A 21,247-nucleotide genomic window follows, 5' to 3' on the forward strand; every position below is an offset into this window, starting at 1 on the left:
GCAGGGCCTGAGTGCAATTCCCAGTGACTGGCATTCAGAAATATGCTGCCTTCATCATGCAGAACGTTCCAGCTTCAATCCCTGGCTTCTCCAGGTAGTACTAGAAAAGATTCCTTGTCTGAAATCCCAGAAAGCTGTTGCCAGTCAGTGTATACTAGTCTGGATGGGACCAGTGGCGTAGCGTGGGTTGTCAGCACCCGGGGCAAGGCAAGTAATTTGCGCCCCCTAACCCGTGGATTTGCGCCCCCTAACCTGTGGATTTGCCCTAACCCCAGATGTTGCACCCGGTGCGGCCGGCCCCCCCTGCACCCCCCACACTACACCACTGGATGGGACCTCTATAAGTCCCTGTAGAAATGACATGGAATTGTTCCAGGCCATCTGGGCCTCTGTGAATCTCCCTTTTGATTTATAAGTGTGAAATAAATAACAATAACAACCTGTGATTGTAAGTTGCTTTAAACTGTTTTTAACATTGTGTTTTATTGCTGTAACCTGTCCTGGGACCTTAGGACAAAGGATGAAGGCATCTTACTATGACGGTTGTGGGAGAACATAGGAATCATGGCTAGTAGCCACTGATAGTTTTCTCCTCCATGAAATTGTCTAGCCATGGCCATCACAACATCTTCTGGAAGCGTGTGACTCGGGGATCTTGTGTGCCTGTGGCTCCAGGTTTCTTGAGGATGAGACTGTCAACTATCCACCTATCAGTTTAAATCAGTGTTTCCCAAACTTGGGTCTCCAGCTTTTCTTTTCTTTCTTTGGACTACAGTTCCCATCATCCTTGACCACTGGTCCTGCAAGCTAGGGATGATGGGAGTTGTAGTCCCAAAACAGCTGGAGACCAAGTTTGGGAAGCACTGGTTTAAAGGAATAATATTGTGGACGACGCTGTACCGAAAATTTCTCCTATGTTCCCCCACCTCCCATCCAACCATTCTCAGAACTTAACTCAGAAATTAAGTCGGATGTCAAGTTTCACACCTCAGATTCAAAATATGGTCTTGGGAACTGGGATTTCTCCATGAAAATCTGACACCAGTTTGAAATCTGCACACACACCCTTCCTATTCATTCCAGTTCTGTGATACCGATATGGCATTTGTGTGGGTATTTTGTTTTGTTTCAGGCCAAATAGAGAGAGAGAGAAAGAAAGAGAGAGAAGTGGTAAGTGAACCTGAGAAGGGATGGATCTTCTCCCCTTCTTCCAACCTGACAATGATACAGACTTTCCACCACCCACCAACAGCGACGTGTTTGACTACAACTGGACAGAAGAATGTCTCCTAGACCCTCGCTCTGATAATGCCCACATTTTGCCAGCAATGAGAATATTTTCCTTGACAATCTACACCATCACCTTGCTCTTGGGGGCCACGGGCAACGGCCTTGTTATCTTCCTCACCGGTTTCCACATGAAGAAGACGGTTACCACCATCTGGTATCTCAACTTGGCTGTGGCTGATTTCATCTTCGCCCTTTGCCTCTCCACCGAGATAGCTTACGTGTCTCTGGGTTATCGCTGGACTCTGGGGAGGCTGATGTGCAAACTCAACACCATGGTTCCCCTCTTGAACATGTTTGCCAGCGTCTTCTTCTTAACAGCCATCAGTGCTGACCGCTACGCTGCTGTGGTCCACCCGGTTTGGGCCTTGAACCACCGCAGTCTCCAGCTTGCTTCCCTGGTGGCTGTGTTCATCTGGGTAGCAGCCTTGGCTCTCAGCATCCCGTACTTCAGCTTCCGCGACACAGAAGAGCTAATGGATGGCACTATACATTGCATCTACAGCTTCCATTTGCAGGATGAGGGCAGCCTAAGGACACACCGTCTCATGGTGCTTGCTGAATTTGCGCTCGGCTTCCTAATCCCCTTCGGCATCATTCTGGCCTGCTACTGCGCCATCATGATCAAGCTAAGGGGGAAGATCTTTGGCCAATTTGGACGATCCTTCAAGATCATAGTGGCAGTGGTCATGGCCTTCTTCTTCTGTTGGTTCCCCCACCACCTCTTCTCCATTCTCGAAACACTGGAAGACGATAGCCTTCAAATGCAAACCACCCTAGATATTGGCACCCCACTGGCTGAGGGCCTGGTCTGTCTCAACAGCTGCCTCAATCCCATTCTGTATGTCTTTGTCGGGTCCAACTACAAAAAGACCAGCCGCCGATCCCTCTTCCTGGCCTTTAAAGGAGCGGTCAACGACAAGTGGGCCTTCACGCCTTCTTTCCCCAGCAACAGAACCTCCAGCTCCACTTCAGGAGTGGAGTCCAGCATGGTTTGAGACTTCCTTTTCGCAAGTTTATGTGTAGTCCATGTTCCTTAAACAATAAACCTGTTTATTGTTTTCTGTACATTCAAATGTAAGATAAAATATATGCAAAGGGACTTGACAGGAAGTCCAAGTTGAAGAAAAGATTTTGGAAGATAAAAGGGGGGGGGGGAAATATTTACTTTCATTATTATTATTTTGTGTGGGTGTGTGGGTGTCTGCACATATGTGTGTTGTTGTATGCAATGTTTGGGAGGAAATAAGACAGTAAATAACAAATAACAAACTAAATATTGATGTATGTAATTTTTCAATTTCTTAATTATATTTAGTGGTAGTATGGCTGTATTGTTTTTTGTAACATAAAATCATTCAATAAAAATTATTAAAAATAAAATAAAATATGTGTAGTCCATGTTCCTTAAAAGGTAATGGTAAAGGTACCCCTGCCCGTACGGGCCAGTCTTGACAGACTCTGGGGTTGTGCGCCCATCTCACTTAAGAGGCCAGGGGCCAGCGCTGTCCGGAGACACTTCCGGGTCACGTGGCCAGCGTGACAAAGCTGCATCTGGCAAGCCAGCGCAGCACACGGAAACGCTGTTTACCTTCCCGCCAGTAAGCGGTCCATGTTCCTTACCCACCCAAAAAACTTCTGCCTGGTTTTGCAAACTAAACAAATTAGGGGATGGGTTGCTACCAGAAGACCTGTTTCTTGAGCATTCATCTTGATCTGCTTGCAGAAAGATATGACAACATTGGCTGCAGAATGAGCATTCATTCTCATTTGTTTGTGGAGAGGTGAAACAATGTTGTGTCAAGGCAAGTGTTACTGCCCACACTTTGCAGGCTGTCTCCTCAGCACTTTCCTGATTACAAAAAGTCTGCTCTTTTGGGGATAGTGGGTTGTTGATTACACAATTTGAAATTGCCAGTTTGTGATGGACTCCATGGGCATAGCCAAGGGGGGACAGGGGGGCAGCTGCCTCGCCATCAAGTAAAACAATAGAAATACTTAACCAACTGACCAAGCACATCAGTTCTGCCCCCACTAACAAAAGTCCTGCCCCCCCCCAACAAAAATCCTGGCTACGCCCATGATTGACTCCCAGAGTGTTGTCATTTTCAGGTGGAAAAGTCCTGTGCAACTTGACAGAGATCTCTGTTAGACTCCAGAAAGAGCCTTTTTGGCGAGTTGTACCCAGATTTGGGAACTCCCTCCCATGGCACCCTCTCAGCCAGCCACCAAACTTTGAGTTCCTGGCAAGTTTTCTACCTGTGAGGTTAGCTTGATTGATTCTGTTTTGACTCTGCTGCAACTGGCTTTTAGTTATCATTTGCTGCCTTTTAAAAAATAAATCCTTATTTCCTTCTTGCAATATTCATGTTATATGACTTTATGTGTGTTTCTGCAGTTGTCAGCCGTCCTGAGCATTAAGTGTGGAAAGGCATGATATAAATATTTGCAGTTAATCCAGGAATGTCTTTTACACATGCTGTTCCCAGTGCTGGATTTACATATAAGCTAAACAAGCTTGGGGGACCCCCAAAAATTTAAAGGGAAAAAAACTGGATGTACATTTCCAAAAATATAAGATAAAAAGCAAATAAAATAAAACCTACATACAGCAACAGTGTTTTGTGTTTTGTAGGCTCCTATGATGTGGTGCTGTGGGTAAAACCTCACTGCCTAGGACTTGCCGATCGTATGGTCGGCGGTTCGAATCCCCGCGGCGGGGTGAGCTTCCGTCGTTCGGTCCCAGCTCCTGCCCACCTAGCAGTTCGAAAGCACCCCTAAGTGCAAGTAGATAAATAGGTACCGCTTTATAGCGGGAAGGTAAACGGCGTTTCCGTGTGCTGCGCTGGTGCTGGCTCACCAGAGCAGCTTCGTCACGCTGGCCACGTGACCCGGAAGTGTCTTCGGACAGCGCTGGCTCCCGGCCTCTTAAAACGAGATGAGCGCGTAACCCTAGAGTCGGACACGACTGGCCCGTACGGGCATGGGTACCTTTACCTATACGTTTATGATGTAAGAAATGGGCCCCGTCTGCTAACCTGCTCCCTTAGATATCACTGGTTTGCTCATTTCTATATCAATTACTTTGATAAAATACATATTTTGTTATGTGCAAATGTCTTTAGATACCTATTATTAAATTATTATTAAATTAGGTGCATAGTGAGGCCAAGGAGGAATGTGTCCAGGGTGAGTCCCAAGGGCCAGGCAGAGGGACTTAAGGGCCACATTAGGTCCTGTGGTTTCCTGAGCCCAGTGCTTTTTTTCTTTAAAAAATATTTAGGAGTGTTCTCATTTTCCTGCTCATATTGAAATACTACCCCTCAATGAGGCTAAACTTAGATTCACAAAGTGCTTATGGGTATGTGTACCCCTGCGTCCCCCAAGAAAAAAACACACTGCCTGACCCTGAGCTGTTGATGACCCCTGAAATCCATCTTCCTGGCAGACAAAAGTTCTAACTTGATTTCCACTATGCCTCTGTCACCAAATGCCCTGTGTCCCTGTGTCCCTTGTCCTTTGCTCCAGCACCATTGAGCCGCTAGTCAGAGAGATTGAATGGCAGACACATGGAACTGAGATCAGAGCCCAGAATCTTCGAGATGGAGACAGCAACATCCATCAATGGACCCTTGGCACGGTGACATCAGTGCTCCGCCACTGTGCTCCCCCTGCTGCATGCTTTTACCTGGGTTAACGGTCATTGAACTTCAATATTCCATCTTGCTTGCCTGGGTGGAGGTTGGAAAGGTCGGTGGGTGTAGAAAAACTTTTGTGTAGCTGAAATGCACGTCCATCGCTCCACCCAATTTTTGCCTCTGGCCCCACCTCCCACTGGCATGTGCCCCCTGAAGGTTGCCCATGGTGGAATTTGGCCCTCAGATTCACAGTGTTTCCCCCTTCCTGGTTTAGACGTTGAGAAGTCCCTATGAACTTATTGCTGCTGCAAACTCAGAGGCAAGAGCCATAAGATGCTGAGTGTAAAATGACCCAAGGCACTCTTAGAACTTGAAATTGGCAGGTCCTTCCATCCATCCGTACATGCATCCCCATGTGAATGGGGAAGAATGGAGGGCACAGTGGGATCCCACTCCTGGCTGTCATGCGCTCATGTGAATGCCTACTAGGGCAGTTGGCAGCCCTGTGAAACTAGCCTGCTTTTCCTAAGTTCCCAAAGTCTATGTGTATGCAGTTGTGGGCTGCCAGGCTTTGTTCAGGCATTCAGATGAGCAGGTAAAAGATGGTGTCTGGCTAGTGGGCCTGATCCAACTTTTCCACCTCCATGCACCTGCAATGCAAACATGCTCCAAGGGAGCATGGGAAAGGCTCCAAGGTATTTACACCAGTGGAGGTGGCTTCATGGATTTCTTCACCCCCTTCTTAGCCTTCATTCACCTCCCTCTTTCCCTCATCAACTCAATGCCACCTCCTTTCCGCTCAGGGGAATTGATCTTTGAGTTTCAGGGTTCTGGCGATGTTCCTGGACTCCAACTCCCATCAGTCCCAAGGCAGCAAAGCCACTGGTCAAGGATGACCTTTGTAGCTCAGTAACATCTGGAAGGTGCTCACTGGAAGGACAGATCCTGAAGCTGAGGCTCCAATACTTTGGCCATCTCGTGAGAAGAGAAGTCTCCCTGGAAAAGACCCTGATGTTGGGAAAGACTGAGGGCACAAGGAGAAAGGGACGACAGAGGACAAGATGGCTGGACAGTGTTCTCGAAGCTACCAGCATGAGTTTGACCAAACTGCGGGAGGCAGTGGAATACAGGAGTGCCTGGCGTGCTCTAGTCCATGGGGTCACGAAGAGTCGGACACGACTAAATGACTAAACAACAACAACAACTGGAAGGCCCCAGGTTCCCTATCCCTGCTTTTTTATATCCCCATTTGCTCCAGAGTGGGTTGATAAGGATCCACCGAAGGGGGAATGTTTGAAAACTAGGACCCCCAAGGACATCTGCCTTTCGGGGTGGCAACATACAAAGCAAATTCAAAACCAACAACAATAACATCAAAGCAAATACTTTTATTTAGATACAGGGATACAAGGTCAATGCAGAGTTAAGACAGTCCTGTTTTGTTAAATAGCTGTCCATAAAGCTTTTACAAAGAGAGTAATATCAATTTTTTAAAAACCCTAGAATAAAAATCCACATAGCATAGCATGAAATATCAGATCACAAAAAGAATGATACATGCAGTTACACTGCTATTTGTCTAGAAAAAGAGGTGCAGGAACTCACCATGAAAGCCTCCCTTGTTCTCTTATAATGGCAATGGCGCCCATCTGAGAGGTGCCAGAACTGAGTTCCAGTGAGTTCCTGCTGGAAGGGGGGGGGATGTATGCACATACTGTAGATCTGGTTGCTTCCAGATGATTTAGACTACAACTTCCCCAGCTCCAGCCAGGACTAGACTCTGAATGAACACATTTCACAATCTTGCCCTGGAGGGTGGGGTTTGGAAGCAGAAGGTTTCATACACCCTGGGAGTCTAACTCTACTGAAGATCTGGTCTTGTTGGTCACCAAGCTCTGGCAGCTGTCCTCAGCAAAGGCACTCTCAAATGCAGAGAAGAGTGAGTATCTCAGCCTCTCCTTGAAATCATGCCCCATGAAGGCATACAAGATGGGATTGAGGCAGCTGTTGACGAAAGCCAAGCTGGTTGTCAGCGGGACGCCGATGATCAACACCAAAACCAGGTCTACATCTTCTCGTGCTTTCAGCTCAATGAAAGAGAAGATATGATAGGGAAGCCAACAGACAAAGAAGGCCACAATCACTGCTGTGATGACCTTGAAGGGCTTGTTTGATTCGGTTAGCTGGTTCCTCCTCAGCTTCAGAACAATCGCCCCGTAGCAAACGATGATGATGTTGAAGGGGATGAAGAAGCCAAAGATGAACCGGCTGGCGACCATTGCATTATGCTGCTGAGGGCTACCATATCTGGTGTAGCAGTTGGTCTTTTTTGGATCATTGTGATGTTGGACTGTATCCCTGAAATAGAGGTTTGGAGAACACAGCACCAGTGCCAAGATCCAAACACCCAAGGCCACAAAGGAAGCCAGCCTGGGTGTCCGATGATTCTGAGCCCACACAGGCCAGAACACAGAAACGAACCGGTCGATGCTGATGATTGTGAGGAGGTAGACACTGGCATAGAGGTTGAGGAAGGCAAGGGTAGAGTTCAACTTGCATATTGCCAGGCCAAAGGGCCAATGAAAGTCCAGGGCTAGGTAGGCAATGCTCAGGGGAAGGAAGAAAGTGAAGGCAAAGTCAGCAATGGCCAAGTTGAGGAACCAGACAGTGTTGACTGTCCTCTTCATACGGAAGCCGGTAATGAATATAACCAGCCCATTACCAATGACTCCCAACAGGAAGGCAAGGCTGTAAATTATCATAGCGACAATGTTCAACCTTTTTTGCAAGGTTTTCCCAAACATATATGCTTCCTCGTCGTATTCATATTCATAGTGAAGATCTGAGGGGTCTGGGTAAGAATTATTAATGGGAAGGTTTGTCAGTGCAGTTGTGCTCTCCATTCTTCTTGACTGAGAGTCTTCTTTACTGCCGTCTTCTCCCTATCTCGGCTGAAACAAAGCAAGAACATGAGGTCCGATGTGTAGGAGAAGGTCCAGCATGCTGTTCACCACAGCAACCCAATCAAATGCCTCTGGAGGCCCACAGGCAGGACAGAGGTGACCTATACAACACCCCTTGTCCCCAGCATGTGCTATTCAGAAATATCCTGGCATAGGATACCGCAGAAAGGCAGAATGCAAATAAATGTTGATGACGACCAGTAAATGAGAATTCTCAGGTTTTCTCCCCCATGCCACCAGCCTTTAAAAAAGTCAAGACCAAACACTCACCCTTCAGCTCTCAGCCTGTCCTCTCCCCTCTGAATGTTGATTGCTGCAGCCCTGTGCCTGGAAGGTGGGGAATGAGCTGTTATTATAGAGTGAAGGCTGCCAAGGAGATGCTCTGCATTTCATTAGCCCACACAGGGGGGGGGGGGGAAGGTTGCCTCTGTGTCGCTCTTGGCCCAGGAAAAACAAAAGCAGTAGGACAGTTAAGAAACCTTTGGGGAGCCGGGAGCCATTTGTCCACGATGACAGCAGCTGCCGTGTTTTCTGCCACAGTTCCTCTGCCTCTTAACGGCTCAGGACATAGGTTTTTTTTTTGTTTTGTTTTTTTAGAAGAAGAAGAAGAAGAAGAAGAAGAAGAAGAAGAAGAAGGAGGAGGAGGAGGAGGAGGAGGAGGAGGAGGCAGCTTTCCCCTACAGGCTTCACTTGTTGAATTTCTACCTGCTGTGCAACTGTCAAAGGACCAGAGTCCCAGCAGGAAGCAGAAGTGGCTACTGGCAGGTACAGCGGCACCCACAGACAGCATCTTGGTGACCTCTGGACTAGAGGCTCATAGGAGCCCAAAGGAAATGCACACAAACACACACGTTTGCAGCATGCCTCGGGCAGCACAATGTACTGGCCTGGGCTCCCTTGCCTCAGGCTCTGCTAAGGAGCCTTACTCCTGGAACATATGAAGTAACAAGACAGAAAAGAGAAAATGTCCCTGATCATGTGAAGAAAACCTGCCCTGCTTCACCACAGAGTGAGAAGAGTCCTGCCTCGCTGACCCGGCAAGCGAGACAGAGCATCAGTGTGCAAGATAAGTCATGATGTCAAGGGGTGGAGAATGCCCAGGAATTTACTGATATAGCCTCTGGACCACCTACTCAGTCCCCATCCCCTGTCCCCCAAAATATGCACTTGCTTAGCCAAACAGATGGGAAAGGGAGGAAGGAAGAAACTTCTCCATTCTCCCTTGATTGTGCGCATTCAGGGTTGGCCAGGGGTTGGCACTGTTGAGCCACAGCCAGGGGCCCCACCACTGCAGCTCCTGCTCCTCATTGCTATCAACCCTCTTCAATCTTGCAAACAGTGATAAGGGCAAGAAAATGGAGCAGTATCTCCATCTGGGCAGTTGTGCAGACTGGGCCAGGATGGAGAGGGCAAGCAGTGCCTTGGGCAGGAGCAAGGCCAGATTAAGACCTTTAGAGACCCTAAGCACTTCAAAGATTTTGTTGCTTCCATAAGTGCCTGATTCAAAATATAAACAATAATAAACCGTAAAATAAAAATTTACCTTTCGAAATGAAACAAACCCTAAAATAATGTGGGGTTTTTTTGTATATTTCCACTTCATTTCACAACATGAACAGATTAATTACTACCTTACAGATGAATCTCGTGCTTTAGTGCTTTAATTAATAGAGACATGTTTTTTCTCAGAATTTGTAAACTGAAAAGCGGAGTTGCTGGTCCATAGAAAAACCAACAATGAAAATTTTCATACCCTCCAACATTTCTGTGATGAAAATAGGGACAGCCCATTCCATAATGATAATTTTACTATTTATACCCTACACGTCTTACTGGGTTGCCCCAGCCACTCTAGGCAGCTTCCAACATATATAAAAACATAATAAAACATTAAACTTTTTTTTAAGAATACCTAACTTATACAGGACTGCCTTCAGATGGCTCAGGAGTCAGATAACTCCATACCCTCCAACATTTCTCCAATGAAAATAGGGACATCCTAAGGAAAAGCGGGACATTCCGGGATCAAATCAGAAACTGGGATGGCTTCTCTAAATCAGGGATATCCGTGGAGAATAGGGACACTTGGAGGGTCTGAAATTTCTGTGGTGGCCCCCTTTCCTTGTTGCCCTAAGCACGCACTTATTTTGCTTAATGGTTAATCTGACTCTGGACAAGAGACCTCAAAGCCCCTTCAAGACCAGGATCCAGCATTGCATAGATTATGCCAGTGGTGGGGAATGTCAGGCCTTGGAGCCCAAAGTCAACCCTCTTAACCTATCCATCTGTGCCTCAGCCCTCTCCCCAGGCCAGCTCCTAGCGTTTCTGCCCAAATGGAGTTTGTCCTTGAACTCTGATCACACGCCTTGCTCCTCCAGAGTGGAGGATGGAGAGTGGGGTTTGAGTGTGTGAAAAAACTAAAGGTAACATTTGTCAATCTCCCCACGTTTGTCTCCAGACCCACCCCAATTACTATTCTTATTTAATTTATTAAAAATTAAAAATTACTAATTTTAAAAAAACAAACCACAACACAACACAACAGGAGATCAGAGCAAAAGTTTCTACATTCTCTCTTCCTCTTTGGAGATCAAGAGCAATTGCAACACTGTGGTAACTTCCTGTCAGCCATGACCCTGTTACCTTGATCTGAGGCAAGACCAACATTTCTCAGGTGAAAATAGGGACATTCTATTCTACATCAGTAAGCTTCTCCCGCCATACACATGTATGTCATATCTGCATGTCATCTACATGTATGTCATACGCATCTGTCACCTTGAGCCAATGGCAACATCTCTGCCAAAGCTGCCTCACGGGATTGTTGTAAAGAAAAGAAAAGAAAGTGTGTGGTGGAAGGGATCGTGTGTATTGCCTTCCGCAGATAAATGAAATGAAACAAAATTTTAGCTGCAAGCTGCCTTGAGTCCCTGTCAGAGGGGAAAGGTGAGTGATAATAAATAATAAATAATAATAATAATAATAATAATAATAATAATAATAATAGAAGACATTGTGAGAATGATCAAGAACCTACCAGAGAGTAAATACTATTGAACTCAGTGGGATTGCAGTGTAAGGCTGAAAAGTCTTTACCCAGTTACCTGGGAGTAAGCTCCATTCACTACAGTGTGACTTACTACTCGATAGATAGTGCAAGGCTCCATTTACAATGAAGGAACAAATACTCCACGCATTTCCTTTAAACATTGCAATTAAAGAACTGAAAGTGTATTGGCTACGGTTTCCTTCAAAATTATAAGAAGGGGTTTGTATGCCACCTTCACCGCTTCCTTCGTTTGGTGCATGCATTTTATTTTCAGTATAAACGTAACTCCGTTTTCCACCTGCACACACACAGCAAAGTCTCCTGTCCCCCCCCCCCCCCCAAAAAAAAAAGGACAGGAGGTTTTTGGGTTTTTCTGGAGGGACGTGTCTGAACTCTCTACCAAGTTTTATCAAGATGAGGAGGGGAGGAAAAAGGAAAAGTGGGACATTCCAGGATCAAATCAGAAACCAGGATGGCTTCTGTAATTCCGGGGCTGTCCCTGGAAAACCAGGACACTTGGAGGGTATGCAAGCAGGGGCAAACAACTCACCATATAGACCTATTAGCTTTTTCTTCCCAGTACCTTTTAGCTGGCAGCCAGGGCAGTATTTCTCCACCTGGATAGCAATTTTAAAGTGCCCATGTAATTCTGGGAACTGTGGTCTGCTGAGGATGCCGAGAGGTGTCAGGAGACCCCCCCCCCCATCCTCCTCCCACCGCTACCATTATTCCCAGAGTTCCTTGGGGAGAAGGATTGATGGCTAAACCACTGTGGGAACAGCAGTTCTGCGAATATGACCATGTTATCCTGCTCCGATAATGGTTCTGTACACATGCACAGAGAGAGATTTTCGGTAGTGGCACCCGCCCTGTGGAACGCCCTCCCACCAGATGTCAAAGAGAAAAACAACTACCAGACTTTTAGAAGACATTTGAAGGCAGCCTTTTTAATGTTTAATAGACTATTGTATTTTAATATTCTGTTGAAAGCTGCCCAGAGTGGCTGGGGAAACCCAGCCAGATGGGCGGGGTATAAATAATCTATTATTATTATTATTATTATTATTATTATTATTATTATTATTATTAAAACAGTCTGATACAATATAAGTCAGCTTGTTGTGTTCCTAATTCCAGCCTGCAAGAACAGGGGCAGGAAAAAGCAAATTCCAAAAGACAGAAAGCATTTAGGAGATGATAGATAGATGATAGATAGATAGATAGATAGATAGATAGATAGATAGATAGATGATAGATAGATAGATAGATAGATGATAGATAGATAGAGATAGAGATGATAGATAGATAGATAGATAGATAGATAGATAGATAGATAGATAGATGATAGATAGATGATAGATATAGATGATAGATAGATGATAGTCTGCCATAGGAGTGTGAATAGCACAGAGCTTCTATCAAGGAGGAAAAGTAATCAAGGTTGCACTTACCTTAAAGAGAAGAAAAATCTTTTGTGCCGCTGCTGCCTCCAACACAAGGAGAATTCTCTAAATGCAAAGAAGAAAGCAGAAGTGGGAGGATATGTCGAGATGAAAAGTAGGATGTGTCTTTGCGACACAATCCCCTTTGACTCCACAAGTGGTTCCTATAGGAGTTGCAGAACGGGACGGCGGGGAGAGTCCATCCATCCATTCTCCTCCACCTCAACAGCTTAAAGTGGAAGGCTGTGATGGCCACCAACTCGGATGGCTTTAAAAGAGGAGAGGACAAACTCACAGTAGAGAAGGCTATCAGTGGCCAGGAAATGGCAACCGCAGGAGTGAAGAGCATCCTGCTTGCTGTGGCTCTGCAGATAATGGTTCTGTACACATGCACAGAGAGAGATTTTCGGTAGTGGCACCCGCCCTGTGGAACGCCCTCCCTCCCACCAGATGTCAAAGAGAAAAACAACTACCAGACTTTTAGAAGACATCTGAAGGCAGCCCTGTTTAGGGAAGCTTTTAAAGCTTAATAGACTTCTGTATTTTAATATTCTGTTGGAAGCCGCCCAGAGTGACTGGGGAAACCCAGCCAGATGGGCGGGGTATAAATTATTATTATTATTATTATTATTATTATTATCCTCACAACAATCCTGCAAAGTAAAGTAGGCTGAACAATAACAATTGCCCCAGGCCTGCCTGGTGAGCCTCGTGTGGCAGAGGGAAACATGAACTCAGATCTCTCTGGTCCTAGGCTAACATTCTGCCCATCGTGACATCCCCTGTCCGCTTTGTTTTCTCTTCTCTTTCTTTCAAAGCTGCAGTAATCGGTAGGAGGGGTGGGGAGCTCTCTATCTTAGTGGTAGAGCATCTGCCTTGCATGCAGAAGGTCCCAGGTTCAATCCCCAGCATCTCCAGGTAGGGTTGGGAGTGACTTCTACCTGAACCCATGGAGAGCCACTGCCAGTCTGACAATCTCCTCTCCCCCATGCTTTTCAACATCTACATGCAGCCGCTAGGAGAGATCATCAGGCGGTTTGGACTGGGTGTTCATCAGTATGCGGATGACACCCAGCTCTACCTCTCTTTCAAATCAGAACCAGTGAAGGCGGTGAAGATCCTGTATGAGTGTTTGGAGGCAGTTGGAGGATGGATGGCGGCTAACAGATTTGAGGTTGAATCCTGACAAGACAGAAGTATTGTTTTGGGGGGACAGGAGGCGGGCGGGTGTGGGGGACTCCCTGGTCCTGAATGTGCCCCCTGAAAGACCAGGCACACAGCCTGGGAGTCATTCTGGACTCACAGCTGCCCATGGAGGCGCAGGTCAATTCTGTGTCCAGGGCAGTTGTTTATCAGCTCTATCTGGTATGCAGGCTGAGACCCTATCTGCCTGCGGACTGTCTCACCAGAGTGGTGCATTCTCTAGTTATCTCTCGCTTGGAGTACTGCAGTGCATTCTATGTGAGGCTACCTTTGAAGGTGACCCAGAAACTACAACTAATCCAGAATGTGGCAGCTAGACTGGTGACTGGGAGTGGCTGCTGAGACCACATAACCCTGGTCTTGAAAGACCTACCCTGGCTCCCACTACGTTTCCGACCACAATTCAAAGTGTTGGTGCTGACCTTTAAAGCCCTAAACAGCCTCGGTCCAGTATACCTGAAGGAGTGTCTCCACCCCCATCATTCTGCCCGGACACTGAGGTCCAGTGCCAAGGGCCTTCTGGCAGTTCCCTTGCTGCAAGAAGCCAAGTTATAGGGAACCAGGCAGAGGGGAGAGTCCATCCATCCATTCTCCTCCACCTCAACAGCTTAAAGTGGAAGGCTGTGATGGCCACCAACTCAGATGGCTTTAAAAGAGGATAGGACAAACTCATGATAGAGAAGGCTATCAGTGGCCAGGAATGCCTAGTTCTGGCAACCACAGGAGTGGAGAGTGCCCTTCTTGCTGTGGCTCTGCAGTAAAGCAGGAGGTATGCATACAGAAGGTCTTAGCACCTTCAGATAGGGCTGTGAATGCCCCTTGCTTGAAACTGTAGCCACCCCCTGCCAGCCCGTGGTATTTCTTAATTCCAGTGGCTCCTTCAATATGCATGGCATACACAGAGAGAATGAGATCAGCCCCTAGCTTGAGAAGCTATTAAAAAGAAAGAAGACCTGCGACAAAATGTCACAGAACCGAGTGCTCCAGTGCATCATTCTTGCCAGCCATACCCTCCTCAGATTACTCCATTCCATCCCATCCCCTTCCCTCTCTCGGCCACGAAACACGCTCAGCCTTCTGTGGCTGTTTTGGGAAAGGGACTTGGCTTTTTCTTCTTCTTTTCCTAAGAAAGAAAAGAAAAACTTCTGCCAACCTTGTGATTCTCCCCCACACGATGATACCTCCCCCTTGTACTTCAGTAGTTTTCCTGCCCAACCTAACCCCTGAGTTTACCATTTGCTTTTTTAAAATAATTAAATCTTCCATAGGATTGCATAACTCCAATCGCATATATTGGGTTTTTTGATACACATTTTCTTCTTGACTTCCTGACCCTCTGTCCCTGATGTTTTTCTCTTATTAGTATCCCTCATTAATATCTGCATTAAAATACATCCACGTTTATTTTCTAAGCCCTGCAAAGTCCACTCTCTACTTTCTTCCAGCGTTCATATCTCAAATCCTGCATGTGGTTTCACATAAGAATGATAATTCGGTAGACAGTCCACCAATGGCTCCCATTCTTTGGCACAGGCAGGGTGATCTCATTCAAATGGTCAGGGGGACCTTTTTACGCTGAGGGCTACTCTTTCTTCTGAGCCATTTTTGTTTTGGTGAGGGAGGGCTGGCACATTGCCAGTAGTGGTTGCGCCTAGAGGCAAACATGGGTAGACCTCCCAATGTGAATTCAACTTTTGCACAGTAGGCTTGTTTCGACACACTCATACTCCTCTCGCTGTGTCCTCTAGCCACACAAGCAAGAGGCATCCATCAGAGTTCAAGGATTCATTCCAGCCAGGCAAAAAAGTTCAAGGAGGATGCAGAGCTCTGCTGCGAAAGGGTCTGGTTTGGGGAAAGCGGGTGTGCCTTAGAGAAAACCCCAAGGGCCAGGCAGAGAAGGCTGCAGGGCCACATTTCTCCCTGAGGTTAGCCTTCCTTGCTGGAGAGGGTTGTCATTCAGGGAAGTGGAAGTGATGTCAATTGTCCACCAAGGCTGGTCTTGCCGATGTCAGCAGGAAAAGGAAAGGAAATTTACAGAAAGCGTTGCATGGGGAAGAGCTGAAGAAACAACAGGCAAAAATAAATAATAAAAATGTTGCAATCCGTTTTATAAGGCTGTCTTACAACAATGATATCATCACTGCCACATGCAAACTGACTTTCCCCTATATCTCAATATTGTGCAGCAGGGATGGGCAGAAAGTAGATTTACTGGTAGAGAACTGGGGGGAGGTGGCTTTCAGTAGATCAGAAAGGCTTTCTGGCTCACAAGACCCCTCCAGAAGTCCTTTTTATAGCACACTATGATTATGTGTGCTCGTGGTGCTATCAAGGAGGCGACTTGCAATCCTGTTTGTAATACTGTTTGTTCTTGCAAAAGACTTGGGCTGGTCACACTGCTCCACTTCCAAGCAGTGCATATCAATCTGCCCCAGAGGCTGAGGGAATCTGGTAGATTCCTGACTGTTTGGGCAGTCATATTCAGCGGCTATATCCCAGCTTAGTCACTGAGATCATCTGCAGGAGCATCACTAGTCGTTCCCAAGTTGGTGTGGCTCATTTTACAGCAGCAAGAAACTGAGCCTTTAATATCATTGCCCTAGCCGTCTGGAATACTCTGCCAAGAGAGATTCAGCAGGCACCTTCTGTTTCAAATTTTTAGCTCCTGCTGAAAACTCTTCTCTTCTGTCAGGCTCATGCAGGCAAATAAGAACACATCTTTCCGCAATAGCTGGCTGATTTCCAATTTTTGAAACTTCCATATGCTTTCTTTTGTGTGTGGTTTAATATGCTATATGTACTGTTGTAAACAGCTCTGAATTTTTTTAGATGAAAAGCGGCATATAACTTTAAAAAAATAAAAATAAATACCCCATAACTTCCTGCTGAAATCCCATAACTTTTTATACCACAGGTGTCCTGCTTTTCGTTTAGTTCCACTTTTGTTGCGCTATGGCCTGTCCGCACATTGGTAATGTGTTAGCATTGGGGAAGCATTGCTGAACAAACTAAAGCACGAGTTTGCAACCCGTTTTCTGGTGTGGAAAGGGGCAATGCACTCTGCTAAGTAAAGGAACTTGCTAGCACAAGTTAGGAAGGATATTAATAATATATCCTCATCCCACACATGGATGAAGAAGGGTACGGACCCTTTGGTGAACCATCATCTCCAGATCCCTGGCTTCCATTTTTTTAAAGACATGTAAGTTTCTGGCATATGTAGAACCTAGGGCAAAATGTACAAACATGTTTTTTCTCATTTGTGAGTGTGTGTGAGAGATAAGGTAAAGGTAAAGGTACCCCTGCCCGTATGGGCCAGTCTTGACAGACTCTAGGGTTGTGCGCCCATCTCACTCTAGAGGCCGGGGGCCAGCGCTGTCCGGAGACACTTCCGGGTCACGTGGCCAGCGTGACAAGCTGCATCTGGCGAGCCAGAGCCACACATGGAAACGCCGTTTACCTTCCCGCTAGTAAGCGGTCCCTATTTATCTACTTGCACCCGGGGGTGTTTTCGAACTGCTAGGTTGGCAGGCGCTGGGACCGAGCAACGGGAGCGCACCCCGCCGCGGGGATTCGAACCACCGACCTTTCGATCGGCAAGCCCTAGGCACTGAGGCTTTTACCCACAGCGCCACCCGCGTCCCTGTGTGTGAGAGATAGCGCCATAAATTTGCTTGTCCCAGACATGGTTTTAGGGTAGCAAAACCAAGACAGTTGCATTTACTCGGTTCTGTGCTGTAGGGGGCACCACAACAATGCTGTAGAAAGGAGTGTGAGAGGCAGAGGGTGCCGAATTCTAGTTGTAGCACAAGGCGCCATTGAAATTTGGCCCCCCAAAGTCCACCACGGCCAGCTCCCGCTTTCAGTATTTTACTTTCCCTGCCCGGGTGGCGGGGTAGGGAATCATGCAGGTGTCCTTCTAACTTCCTCCTGCCTTGAATTACCTCGCAGAAACTTGAAGCGAGACCTTTTGTGTGGTTGCCCCTGTTTTGTGAAATAGCACTCCTGTTGAGATACAGTATGACAAGGGTCTACTATCTGCGCTTTCCAGAAACAACTGAAGACGGTTTTTGTTCCGACAGGCTTTCCCAGCTGGGTAAATGGACCCTTGCCACGAGTTTCCGTTTGTTAGGGTTTTTAATTTAGTTTTAAATGCGCCAGTTGTTTTTGTGTGCTTTAAACTGTTTTAAATGATCTCCTGCGTAAATCGCCCCGAGGCGGTGGTTTAGAAGGCGATTAACAAATCAACGATAACACTAATAAGATAAGAATGTTATACTGTGGAAATGTAGAAAGCAATGAGGGGAGGGGTTTTGTGTGTGAAAGGACTGTGAGCTTCATTCAGTTCTGAAACTTAAAAAGAAACCCCAATTTCCCTTTTTCTGCCTTTGAATGTGCAACTCATGCACCTGGCTTGATAGATCTTAGGGTTCTAGTAGTGGGGGGGGGAGTGGGTCACAGAAGTCTGAGTTTGCCCACCCCTGCTTTGCAAAACAGCACCGGGCTTATACTTCAACAGCTCATTTTGGAGAGAAATGGCCAAATCATTGATTTCCCCACCCTTTTGAAGCCATACAATACAGAGAGAGATGAGAGAGCAGCAAGGCCTTGCCTGAAAGTGCTAGGTCATTTATTTTATCTCTCGTGTCCCCCCCCCCCCCCGCTCTTCATCTGTAAAAGACTCTCAGGGCGTTTTGCCAAGATCAATAAGTAAGACAGTCTCTGCCTTCAGGATGACAATCAAAAAGACAGGCTAAGCAAATAGAAAGGGAATAGGAGGGAGCAGGGAGAAAACTGTGTACACATTTAAAGCACATCGCTCCCCCAAAGACTCCTGGGAACTGTAGCTTGTTACAGGTATACCTGAAGGAGCATCTCCACCCCCATCGTTCAGCCCGGACACTGAGGTCCAGCTCCGAGAGCCTTCTGGCAGTTCCCTCACTGTGAGAAGTGAGGTTACAGGGAACCAGGCAGAGGGCCTTTTCGGTTGTGGCGCCCGCCCTGTGGAACGCCCTCCCATCAGATGTCAAGGAAATCAACAACTATCTGACTTTTAGAAGACATCTGAAGGCAGCCCTGTATTGGGAAGTTTTTAATGTTTGATGTTTTATCGTATTTTTAATATTCTGTTGGTAGCCGCCCAGAGTGGCTGGGGAAACCTAGCCAGATTGATCGGGTATAAATTATTATTATTATTATTATTATTATTATTATTATTATTATTATTACTACTACTACTACTACTACTACTACTACTACAGGTGCTGGGAATTGTAGCTCTGTTTATTTCATAAAAAATATACACCTCTGCATAGAAAAAGCTGAAATGCTAAAACAGGTTAAAATTCACACCAACTTCCCAAGCATCCAGGTAGGCTCACCTATGAAGGCACCTGCGTGCTACCAATAAGCAGTGAGTTCCAAAGTTGCTGCAAACACTAAACGATCAAGTTCTCCCAAATACAGAACAGGTATTATGTGCCCCCCCCCCCATGTAATGGTGCCAATTCCACTGATCCAAGTGGTTGAGAGGGAACATGTGGGATAAGGCGATTTTGTAGGCAAACTGGTCCTAAGTTGTTAAGGGCTTTATATACTAACACCTTGAACTTGGCCCGGTAGTTCTGTGGGGTAAACAACAGTTCTCAGGATTGTTTGGGGGAAAGCGTGTGTTTTAAATGGATGGGGCGTGCGCAGCTACAAAGTTTTTTATAATGACCTCTTAAGAATGGAAGCGGCTAGAAGCCAGTGGTCTCTTGGCAGGGTCAAGGGTGTGGTTCTGTTTCCCTTGCTCTGCTATAGCCCAGTGGACAAAGATCAGGTTTGACAGAGCTGGTCTTCCTTTTTTTTTTTTTTTTGTAAGTAATTTTTATTTGATTTTATAAGTGTAAAATTATACTCAAATTTAGAGTTTCCTCTGAATCTCAAGACTTCCCTCCATCCTCTCCATGGGCCCTATTGTCATCTTTTTCCATTGCATCTTATTTCATCATCCACATTTAAAGTCTCTCCATATTATCCAACATATTTGTTAAATCAGAAGTGTTGTTAAAATCCTGCTAATGTTTCCATTTGCTTACAGTGGTCTCTTAAATACAGTGGTACCTCTGGTTGCGAACGGGATCCATTCCGGAGCCCCGTTAGCAACATGAGCGTTTGCACATGCGCGGGTCGTGATTCACCGCTTCGGCGCATGCGCATGATGTCATTTTGAGCGTCTGAGCGTATGCGCAAGTGGCAAAACCCGGAAGTGACCCATTCCGTTATTTCCAGGTTGCCGCGGGACGTATCCTGAAAAAACGTAACCTGAACCGAATGTAACAAGAGGTAGGACTGTACATTATAAATCTTTCCCACTCTTTCTTAAAAGTTCTGTCTTCTTCTTGGTTCCTGAACCTTCCGGTCAGTCTTGCCTTTTCGGCATAATCCAACAGCTTAGTTTGCCATTCTTCTCTGGTAGGGACTTTATCTTCTTTCCATCTCTGAGCTAGTAGCATCCGTGTGGCTGTCGTTGCATACATGAAAAGTATTTCCCTCTCCTTTGGAATTTCTGTTCTTACAATTGCTAATAAAAAAAACCTTCTGGTTTCTTTATAGAAGTTATTTGAAACTCTTTCTTTCATTTCATTATATATCATTTCCCAGAATTCTTTTATTACCTTACATTTCCACCACATATGATAAAAGGTACCTGACAGAGCTGGTCTTCTAACAGACCTGGTGGGGACCCTGCAGAAATTCTTCCCACCAAAGCCAAGACGTGATGTGTTTCCTGCATTGCATTTGAAACTCAACTGTGTTTAAATGAATTTTTTAAAAATGCAAATAGGTCACATCCAAGTTGGATTGCAGCCAATTAAGTTCTACTCAAAGAAGACCCATTAATTCCAATAATAACTAACACCAAATACAATCCCATACATTTAAAGCACTCTTACACCACTGTCAGTGAAGAATCCTGGGAACTGTAGTTTGTCGAGTCTCTCCTCTCACCCCTCAGCACCCTTTTTAAAAACTACAGTTCCCATGATTCTTTGGGGTAAACCGTGGCTGTATAACATTATAGAATAATGCTTTGAATTATTGCCTTTTGTCAGAACAGCAAGAAATAAAACAGCAGATATTAAGGAAGGTATCTCGGCAAGAGAACATTTGCATATCCCTGAATGCAAAAGGCAAATTCCAACTTCGTGACAAGGGAGAAGTTTGGTTTTGCTGTTTAGGCTGAGAGGCCACAAGAAATGACAGGAAACACTGCAAAATTGGGCAACAGTAGACGCAGATCAAGGAGGGGAAATGAAGTCTTTCTTCACACAAGTGTGTAATGGAATTTGCCACCATGAGACGCAGCTTTTTCAAAGTTTAGTGTTCAATTCCTCCTCATTCAGGCCACCGACAGTTTAGAGAACTGTTAGTCAGCTTTTAACGGCTTTGCAGATTACAGCTGTGTATACAATATATAATTAAAGCACATTCAGAGAACATTCTCTCTCCTCAAAGAATTCTGGGCACTGTAGTTAGTAAGAGTTGCTGGGAATGGTAACTCAGTGGGGAGTAAACTACAGTGCCCAGAAGTCTGTGCAGGGAAGGCTGTGTTTTGAATATGCTTTAAAGGTACAGTCACAGAACTGTGCAGTTGTAAGAGACTCCAAGGGTTATCTAGTC

The 21,247-nt window shown here is 45.9% G+C and overlaps 2 protein-coding genes across 2 annotated transcripts; one reads left to right on the forward strand and one right to left on the reverse strand.

The window, feature by feature from the left end:
- Positions 1 to 1,151: 1,151 nt before the first annotated feature.
- On the forward strand, positions 1,152 to 2,438 carry LOC114603106 (chemerin-like receptor 1). The gene has a single exon (XM_028741854.2). The coding sequence runs from the start codon at positions 1,191 to 1,193 to the stop codon at positions 2,283 to 2,285; it is 1,095 nt and encodes a 364-aa protein (XP_028597687.2). The 5' UTR covers positions 1,152 to 1,190; the 3' UTR covers positions 2,286 to 2,438.
- Positions 2,439 to 6,293: 3,855 nt separating this feature from the next.
- On the reverse strand, positions 6,294 to 12,873 carry LOC114602994 (chemerin-like receptor 1). Its single transcript, XM_028741723.2, has 3 exons — positions 12,389 to 12,873; positions 8,159 to 8,215; positions 6,294 to 7,876 (listed from the first exon to the last, which is right to left on the reverse strand). The coding sequence occupies exon 3, from the start codon at positions 7,826 to 7,828 to the stop codon at positions 6,764 to 6,766; it is 1,065 nt and encodes a 354-aa protein (XP_028597556.2). The 5' UTR covers positions 7,829 to 7,876; positions 8,159 to 8,215; positions 12,389 to 12,873; the 3' UTR covers positions 6,294 to 6,763.
- Between the last annotated feature and the right edge of the window lie 8,374 nt (positions 12,874 to 21,247).

The sequence above is a fragment of the Podarcis muralis genome, chromosome 7 (assembly GCF_964188315.1).
Source record: "Podarcis muralis chromosome 7, rPodMur119.hap1.1, whole genome shotgun sequence".
Classification (NCBI taxonomy): domain Eukaryota; kingdom Metazoa; phylum Chordata; class Lepidosauria; order Squamata; family Lacertidae; genus Podarcis; species Podarcis muralis.

Coding starts and splice junctions, on each gene's coding strand:
- LOC114603106 (XM_028741854.2), top strand. CDS start 1,191: ATGGATCTTCTCCCCTTCTTCCAACCTGACAATGATACAGACTTTCCA.
- LOC114602994 (XM_028741723.2), bottom strand. CDS start 7,828: ATGGAGAGCACAACTGCACTGACAAACCTTCCCATTAATAATTCTTAC.